General features: G+C 40.4%; 1 protein-coding gene across 4 annotated transcripts; it reads left to right on the top strand.

Annotated features, from left to right (window-relative positions):
• The first annotated feature begins 134 nt into the window (after positions 1–134).
• pknox1.1 (pbx/knotted 1 homeobox 1.1) lies at positions 135–9,061 on the top strand. Of its 4 annotated transcripts, none has more exons than XM_066686411.1 (11): positions 135–207; positions 1,928–2,039; positions 2,206–2,327; positions 2,884–3,055; positions 4,061–4,231; positions 4,546–4,657; positions 4,853–4,950; positions 5,339–5,455; positions 5,575–5,651; positions 5,944–6,107; positions 7,385–9,061. In XM_066686411.1, exons 2-11 carry the CDS (start codon positions 1,986–1,988, stop codon positions 7,573–7,575), a joined length of 1,278 nt encoding a protein of 425 aa, XP_066542508.1. In that variant the 5' UTR covers positions 135–207; positions 1,928–1,985; the 3' UTR covers positions 7,576–9,061. The 4 variants fall into 4 exon arrangements, with proteins under 4 accessions (XP_066542508.1, XP_066542512.1, XP_066542510.1 ...); XM_066686415.1 differs by lacking the exon at positions 135–207 and adding an exon at positions 406–424; XM_066686413.1 differs by lacking the exon at positions 135–207 and adding an exon at positions 915–933.
• Positions 9,062–9,962: the final 901 nt, after the last annotated feature.

Here is a 9,962-nt window from a genome sequence, read left to right as displayed (position 1 = left end):
GGCGGGGCTTACACTATCGCTCCTCCTCTTTTATGAATATTCATAACAAACGCTTGAGGCGCCTAGAGTCTCGCGCCATGGAGCCGCCCCCTTCATGAATATTTATGACATGGACGCCTTGCGTGCCCGGGACGTGATGACGCAGCGCGGTCGGTGCGAGTCCTCATTGCTGCAGCCGCTTGTCAGTGTGATGGAGATTGGCACCAGGTAAGCTGTCACTCAAAATCCTTATTTCTGCCCAAATCACTATCAATCAAACTGATCTACAACAGCGGCGAGGTTTTAAACCCTCGGCCCGAGGGAGCAGCGGACTCTGACAAAGCTTTTGTGTGAAGTCACTGCCGGGATTAAAGATGATATTTAACGAGAAAATATATTTATTTCACAGTTTTTATTAGAGAGCAATTGAGAGGAGGTTTCAGTTGTGAGTGGGAGAACTAAACGCCAGGCCTGGCTCTGTGTGTGTATGTCTGAAAGGAGAGGGAAGAGCAGATAACGTTACAGGATGTTCTCGGCAGAGTTTTGAGATCAAGGCACAGCTAAAACGCACAGATCTGCTTGTATTCATTACAAAATAAGCACAAATCATTGATTTTAAAAGTCCTGCTGGTGCAAAAGCGCCTCCAGTTTCATGTTAATCCCGCCGTGTTGGTGAGCTAAGCTAAGCTAAACTACGGTTGTGTCCCAAATAGCAAATGTTCCCTACACTGAACTGTGGTTGCCTCTCGCCGGAATAGTGCACACGTTAATCCTTAAAGAAGGAAACTTAACTTGGCTAAATATTAGTGTAGTTTTCTTAACACACGTTATACAATGTATGTGTCCAATGTCCGTTTTATGCAAAGGATTAAGACCCCGGGTTCAATTCAATGTGTAATTACATACGCGCTAATGTGCTAACACGCCCTCAACGGAAACATTACATAAAGTTGTGTAAGTTACTAAAGTCTAAAGTAAATGCCTAACTACGGTCGTGTTAATCTTCAACGCTAAAATAAGATCAGACAAACGCTGACCAGGGCTACCCAATATTTTACTTAAAGTCATATAACGCAGTGAAGCTTTATCTACTGTTAATTTCCACCTTAAATGTATATTCTGGCGGTCATTGACCGAACCATTTAAGGTGGAACGGAAAATTACCTCAGCCTCGCTGTAGGGCGCAATGCGGAGGGAGTGTATAGCCATTGGAGATACGGCCTCAGCTAATTCTCCAGTGTTGTTTGTAGCTTCGAAGTCTAAATAGACTTTAAACGCTACAGTGTTAAAGTTAACGATTTCCTCTTTTATTTTATAACGTATAAACTAAAAGGACATTTATTTACATACTGTACTGTGTTCATAAAGCAGTTAACATTGGGGAAAAACCTCAAACCGCGAAACACAGAAAAACAGCCGTTTCTGTGTCCCTCAGACTTTGAGGAGGCTGTTTGTGGTTAAAAACCTTAAGTGTTTCCTGTGGTTTGACCTCATTAAGTTTAATCGGTTTATGATGATTAATTGTCGACAACTCAAAATCCGATTGGATTGGTTTTTTAGGTTTATGACAAAAGAAGTCTGATTTCACCTCTTTTGATACTGTCTTGAGTACACCATAGTTTCAGAGTGGAAGCACAGCCATGGCTTTGACTGATTGTTTGGGTGTGAGACGTCTTTCTGGTGCTAAACAACACTTTAGACGTTAAAACACGTTAGTTTTAACAAGGTACAACATTGATTTTTTGCTGGAGGGGCTCCTAATGTTAAGGTTGTTATAGTTCTGAGGGGATATGTGATAAAAGATTCGGTTAATGTTTTAAGCTTTCTGCCCATTCAGTTTTCGTAGGTTTATATCTGTATTTTACTGTGAATATGATATTGCATTGTAATATGCACTTAACTCGGTATGTGTGTGTGTGTGTGTGTGTGTGTGTGTGTGTGCAAACAGGTGATGTGGTGCTTCCTGCGCCTATAATGCTTCAGTTTTGGCTGTGCACCAAGTGAAAATGATGGAGGCCCAGCCTGTTTCTTTTGACCAGTACCAGGATGGAGTGCAGCAGGTGAGCTGGCAGCACGTAATAAGTCATATTTGGATGCAAGAATTAGTAAAGGTTTGGTTGCATCCAGAAATGTTCAACATATTTGTTCAGAGAGATTATAGAGATTGTAGAGATTATTTAGTTTCTCGTGAATGTATTTGTGCTGATTTTGCTGGTTTTCACGCAGGGAATGGGGCAAACAGATAGTGATCCAGAGAAGGGTTTTGCAGACAGAGGCACGAGAAACTGCAGTCTTTCTGTCTCTGAGCCTCCGACTCTGATGGATGCAGATAAAGCCTCAATATACAGGTAATGAGGCTCAAATCATGGAGGCCAATGTGCATAGAGTTTTAGGATATTTTTTTATAGTACAGACATTCTTAATTTAAATATTCATTAATACAAAGTTTCTTACAAAGTGACAGACCAGTGATTCACTAGAACTCAGAAAAGCAGGCAGACACCTTCACACACAGTTAAGATGGCATAGTGAACTAGTATTAGACAAGGAAATATCTCAAGACAGTGGTATAATTCTTAACTGAATGAAATGATGCTGAGATTAAAGCAAGTTGACACATTAACCAATAGCCTCACAGCAGTGATGAATGTTTCGAATGATATATTCTGTGAATTTTCACTGCCTCGTGGCCACATTTTGATTTATAATGTGACTCATTTAAACTCCTTACGTTCCTCTTTTGTGCTTTGTTCCACCAACATTTCCAGAAACAAACTTTAATTTCACTGTGTATTTTAGAACTTTTGAGGTCATAACATTTAAGAGAAAATCTATATTCATTCATTATTTCAGCACTAATGCTTAGTCGTGTTTGTTTGTTTGTTTGTTTTTCCTCAATTGCAGACATCCCCTTTTTCCTCTCCTGGCTCTTCTGTTTGAGAAGTGTGAGCAGTCCACTCAGGGTTCAGATTGCGTGTCTTCAGCAAGCTTTGACGTTGATATAGAGAATTTTGTGCGCAGCCAGGAGAAAGACAGCAAGGCATTCTTTAGTGAAGACTCTGAGGTGGACAACCTGGTAAACATTTTTTCATCTTAATAACTATAAGCTTTATTTATCATTAAATCATAGCCAATTTTCCAAACCGTACTGAAACACTCTCTGGAGTGGTGTGTATGAGAGAGCTAGTTGATCGTTTCTGCTTCGTGAAAGATTCTTATTATTTACTAAGTGCTATGAAGCTAATATAAATGTTTGAGGGGAAATTAAGTCCGCCGTTAAGATTCACGTTAATAGGTAAATGGGTTCTAAAGTTCTGAGAACCAAAAAACAGAATCTATGACTAATGGCATTTGTAATTACATTTTATAATTGAGAAAACTGTCATTATTATTATAATGTTATAAAAACAGGTTTGTGAAGAGAATGTTTCTGTATGTAATCGTCTGTTTTGAGTGTAATATTCTTGAAGAATCTGTTTTCACTTTCATTCCGCATTTTCTCAGTCTCACTTTCGCCTCCAAACGTTTCTCACTTTTGATTTTTGATGTGGGTGGGATCTAGACAGTCATTGGCTGCTGAAGTTAAAGCCCCGCCCACCCAACACATTCTACACACCTCGCTACATCAGCGACAGCGCCCCAATCTGACCCTGATTTAGAAAACGACTCCCAGTTTCTATGACGAACTGTGCATTATCCATCCATCCACTATCTGTAACCGCTTATCCAATTTAGGGTCGCGGGGGGTCCAGAGCCTACCTGGAATCATCGGGCGCAAGGCGGGAATACACCCTGGAGGGGACGCCAGTCCTTCACAGGGCCTGTGCATTATTAAAAGGCATAATCATAAAAATAGTTCATATGGTTTACCGGTATTCAATCATCAATAAAGTTTGGACAGTTCTTCTCCATCAAGATCTTTTTCTAATTTCTCACTGACATTTGTGAGATGTGAAATATATTTTTTAAAGTATGAATTGTGCTTCATCTACATCCTTTACAACCAGAACAGTATTAATTGCCTTATTTTTTGGAAAGTCTGGTTTTAGAGGGAGTAGTAATATTGTGCCTCTGTTTTCAGATGGTGAAGGCCATCCAAGTGCTGAGGATCCACCTCCTGGAGCTGGAGAAAGTCAGTGACCTGTGTAAGGATTTCTGTAGCCGTTACATTGCCTGCCTTAAGTCCAAGATGAACACGGAGACTCTGTTGAGCGGAGAGCCTGGGAGTCCATATTCTAACATACAAATACAGGTGAGCTCCTGTCTTGTATTTCTCACCTGCACCTGCACACTATTACACCATTAACAGCTCCTATGCCATGTGTTTGATCAGCTGACTCTAAAGAGACAAAATTGTGCTTGTGGGTACTTCCTTCAATTGTATGTAATACAAAACTTCAAAGTGGATTCATTGTGGACTGCCAGTAAGAACAAAGCATGCAGCAAAGCTTGTACACATCATATCTTAACTGTTCACTTCATACAGCTGAGATTGTTTTCTTTTTTTCTTTCATTCAGTCATTATTTATTTATTTCTGTGTGCTTTGTTTTGTGTTTCTTTTTAAGGCGCCTAACTTCACCGGCGCGATGAGCCCCCAGGGCATTGTGGTCCCGTCCTCAGCTCTGCAGCAAGGCACCGTTACCATGGCAGCAGGAAATACACAACAGGTGCTAACAGGTAAGTCTCTAGGGAAGACATCCTCACAGGGTTGTTTGAGTGCATCTGATTTGCAAGGTCTTAAACAAAAGCAACATTGAACAGTTTTTTTCAGAACAAACACCATCTACATACAGTATTTTAATATTTAAAATCATTGTGAATATTTAAATTATTGTTTTTTTTTTTAATTTCTGTTTGTTTGGGGCACTGCAGGTGGCACAGTTTATCAGCCGGTAACTGTACTCACACCAGACGGTCATATAGTGACCCAGGGGCTCTCATCAAGCAGCCTACAATTTCAAAACACTCAGGTACTGGCCATGATTATTCTGTGTAACACACACACACACACACACACACACACAAAGTGGTCCATATAGCAGTCATATATACACTTACAAATAATTAACATATAATTAACATATTAAATGATTTTGTAGATGGTGAGTACAAGGAAATGCATACATTTTTTAACCTAAATGTCACATTTTTTGTCTTTTTAATGTCTGCTCTAGTTACGTTCATTAATATAATAATTTAATATTTTAGTATTTTAATTGTCTACAACAATTTGTTTTATATTGTTTAATACCTTCATTCAAAAACTACAAAAAAGGTTGTGGAGGCAGAATAAATCCACATCACTGACATGTAAAAGGTGTTTAGCTCTGTGTCTTTCTACTGCATCTGTATCTACAGCTGAATCAGAATTTGAGTTTCTTCAGTGCTGATGACACTTCATCCAAAATCAAACGTGGCGTTCTCCCCAAACATGCCATCAGCATCATGCGCTCCTGGCTCTTCCAGCACATCGCGGTGAGCTTGCTTACTGAACAGAAATCTATTTCTGAGGCACTGGTATCTTGTCAGCATTTTCCTGTCTTCAAACTTTCAGTTCAGAGCTCTTTCTTTTCCTTTTTTATTTTAAATGTTAGCATCCTTATCCTACGGAAGAGGAGAAGAAACAGATAGCTTCCCAAACCAATCTGACTTTGCTCCAGGTCAACAACTGGTATGTGAGACTGTCCAATTTAACACATGATTATTATTAATATTATTATTATTATTATTATTATTATTATTTTTGTTTTGTAACACATCTATTCCATCTTTTCCTAGTGTCCCACAACTTAAGATAGAGGAATCAATAGCTATGATTCATATCAAATTCTCCCCCTGAGTAACATAATTCATACTAATATGTTTGTAAGTTTCTTTACAACTGCAACATCAACTGGGAGGATGTGGCCATATTTTATATATGTACCTTATTTGTTTAACCCATGTTTGAATATTTGCTGTAGGTTCATTAATGCACGAAGGCGGATCCTGCAGCCCATGCTGGACGGCAGCTCCACAGAGACCCCCAAAACCAAGAAGAAAACTCCACAGAGCCGCCCTCTTCAACGCTTCTGGCCCAACTCCATCGCCTCCACCGTATCCCAGCAACAGCTCGCCATGGCAGATGGTACAGTACCTAAATAACATGATTACTGGAACTATTAATATTAGTGAGTATTATGAGTGCATAAAGAATTCAGATGATGGCTGTTAGTTATTCTGGCAGAAAAGTGGGTCACAGCCACTATCACAGCTTGCCTTACTACTGCTTCATCTTTCGGTTGCTTACGTCCGGGGTCACCACAGCGGACCAACCGCTGTGCACACTGATCTGGCGCAGATTTTTACGCCAAATGCCCTTCCTGATGCAACCCTCCCTATTTTATCTGGGCTTTAGGACTGGCACTGTAACGCGACACACACTCACACATTCACTTCTATGGGTCTCTAATCCACGTACCAACGTGTGTCTTTGGAGCACCCGGAGGAAACCCACGCAGACACAGGGAGAACACACCACACTCCTCACAGACAGTCACCCGGAGGAAACCCACGCAGACACAGGGAGAACACACCACACTCCTCACAGACAGTCACCCGGAGGAAACCCACGCAGACACAGGGAGAACACACCACACTCCTCACAGACAGTCACCCGGAGGAAACCCACGCAGACACAGGGAGAACACACCACACTCCTCACAGACAGTCACCCGGAGGAAACCCACGCAGACACAGGGAGAACACACCACACTCCTCACAGACAGTCACCCGGAGGAAACCCACGCAGACACAGGGAGAACACACCACATTCCTCACAGTCACCCGGAGGAAACCCACGCAGACACAGGGAGAACACACCACACTCCTCACAGACAGTTACCCGGAGGAAACCCACGCAGACACAGGGAGAACACACCACACTCCTCACAGACTGTCACCCGGAGGAAACCCACGCAGACACAGGGAGAACACATCACACTCCTCAAAGACAGTCACCCGGAGGAAACCCACGCAGACACAGGGAGAACACACCACACTCCTCACAGACAGTCACCCGGAGCAGGACTCGAACCCACAACACACAGGACCCTGGAGCGGTGACAGAGACACTACCTGCTGCACCACTGTGATGCCCTAATGCAGTTAGTTTGGAGAATTCAACATTAAAGTGTCTAATTTAGAAGTTATATGACATATGTTTTTCAAATACATTGAACTGTGCTAATAAATAGAAACACTGCATTAAAATGAGCAAGGTCTGTTAACTTATTTTCATTGTTCATTATTTTATATATAATTTGACAAGGGTTGTCTAAATATCCCTTGTATTTGTTGCAGGAGAATGACATGTTTTCTGATAATGATTTGCTAACCACACAATGTTCTTATGTCTTTATTCAGGTACGATGGTCACCTTTGGGATGAGCATAGATGGCTTCCAGACTCTTTCTTCAGACGGAGCGATCCTCGCTGTGCAGCAGGTGATGATGGATAATCACAGCGATGAAGAAACAGATGACAGTGAAGAGGATGACAACACACATCTGTCCTCAGCTCATATGACCACACTAGGCTTAGGCACCAGTGACTGAAACACTCACACACACACACACACACACAAACCTAACGTACAAAGACTTGCTTAAATACTAAAGCCTTTAAGGTAACCACACACAGAGACTTTGACAAGGCTGGTGTTCACTCACTACAAAGAAACAAAACTCTAAAAAAGAGCTCCTCCAAAAACATTTGGTAAAGTACTGTATATAGACGTTTATTCTCACACTCAGTTTACAGAGAGCACAATGTCACAGATGGGTGTGGAGAGAGAAGACGGTCTCTTTTTTACTGCGTAGACAGGTAGGTGAGTGCACTTTTTTATAAACACCAAAACAGCAGGAGCAAAAAAGAAAGGAGAAAACATGCGAGGCGTGTTATTTTTAAACGGTTTAGTTAGTGTTTAGTAATGATTTTACTTCTTTTTATAAATTCCTCTGGATGCCGACATGTTTGCAAGTTTGTGCTGGTGACGGTTGTATTCTGCATGCTAGTGTCTCCCCATGTCCCCACTCTCTCCCAAACACCCTGAGGGTCAAACAAAAACGGAAAAAAGAATTATTTTTGTATTTTAAATGTATTTGTTTTCTTTTCTTTTTGGTTTGTTTTTGTGTTTTATAAGAAATATTTATGTATAAACAAAAACATATAAAAATGTGGAAAGTAGCCGCCCAGTTTTCAGGGCTTGGAAACGGTTTTTTAAGAAAAAATGACAACAAAAAGCTGTAATTTTTAAAGTATGTAAATTTGTTTTAGAACAAGCCACAAAGTAATGCCTTACACTTTACTCTTTTCTAACACTAACTTCTCAGAAAGCACACGAATCCTATCCCACTAACACACATTTAACAGACTGAACTGCAACTGTTTGAACCTACAGCTCTCTGTTGCTGATGGAAAGGTGTTTTATATCTTATGTACATTTAGTTTTACTCAGTCAAAGCCTCCCAGGACTGCAGTCTGAACAGACAAGAGTCTAACATTTGTAACTTTTTACCAACTATTAAAGCTGTCTGTAGCTTGTGGCCTCGTTTCCTAGATCGGGATAAAGCCTACCCTTGGGTTAAGTTGCTGTGTTATTGTTATTGTTGTTGTTGTTGATTCATCATTGGAAATGTTCTTCAGTCTAAGGTTAGGCTTAATCTGCATCTGGAAATATAACCATTAATGAACCATGTATTTGTGAAGTAAGAATGAAAAAATAAACCCCAATATAGGAGTCTTACAGTCGTAAAGATGTATTTTTTGTTCACCTGTGGTGTGAGTGAGTAAACGGTCTGATCGTATGAACAGGAAACACCCCAGAGAACACAAACACAACACAAAAGCTGAAATCCACACATTCCTATTTATTTACATGGAGTGGCTATACATTTTTGATTTATAGCAGTTTCCAAAGTTTAACTTCGTTTAAAAACGTTTTTGCTTGGAATGGGTCTCCCCCCACAACTTGAAAATGTCAATCACGTCGCACTATTTTCTGTGGTTGGAAACCCATTCGAAATAATGGCAGTCTTTGTATTAAATTAAAGGTCTTTTTTTCCTAATGAATGAAAATAACAGCAAGAAGTTTAAGTAAACATTTAAGTTTCTTTAATGTTTTTTTTTAAAGCATTTTTCAGTCTTTACGGCCTTTTGTGGAGACGTGAGAGATGCTCAGACAGGGACGTTATGAGCAGAAGTGAGTTTTTAAGTTGTTGTTTTGTGTATTTTCCTGCTGAAAGATCAAAACACATGTTTTAAATAAAAATATAGAAATAAGGACTAAATCTCCCCTGATTTAGAATTGTGTTTATACACGGATGAACCATAACATTATGACCACCTCCTTTCACCCTGTTCTTCAATGGTGTTGACCCCCAGCAGCAGGTAACAGTTCTCTCCACTGTTTTGAAATGCTGTTATTGTCCCGATTTTAAACGCATGGTGTCAATATTACAGATTGCCCCTTTAACATTTTTGCTGTTACCGTTAATAAATAATAAATTCTGTATGTGCTCCACCTGGTGTTTTTAAGCAGAGGAAAGACAAAGCTGATGTTTGTAAAGTTTCAGTGTGAAACTGGACAAATTTGTTGTTTGAATGAAGAAGGCAGTTTTGCTACAAGATGCGAAGTCTAACTGAAGTTAAAACATTTCTTCTGCGCTGTGGCTCTCAGGTGGAAAATGATTTAAAGTAGAAGCTACAGTGCGACTGACTCTGAACCTGAATGTACGCCATATGTCCAAAAGTTAGTAGAAACCTCACCCAACAGTCCTTTTGACATGAACGGTATCACTCTGGATTTGGAACATTGGGGTAAGGATTTGATTGAATACACTACAGGGTTCAGGTGTGCAACTGCAACAGGTACAGCTCCAAGTAGCTGAGTTGAACAGTGTGTGACGTGAGAACGTCTACAGTGAAATCTGTCAGTGACTGA

This window comes from Hoplias malabaricus, chromosome 12, assembly GCF_029633855.1.
Source record: "Hoplias malabaricus isolate fHopMal1 chromosome 12, fHopMal1.hap1, whole genome shotgun sequence".
Taxonomy (NCBI): Eukaryota; Metazoa; Chordata; class Actinopteri; order Characiformes; family Erythrinidae; genus Hoplias; species Hoplias malabaricus.
This window is presented reverse-complemented; position numbering and strand designations above follow the sequence as displayed.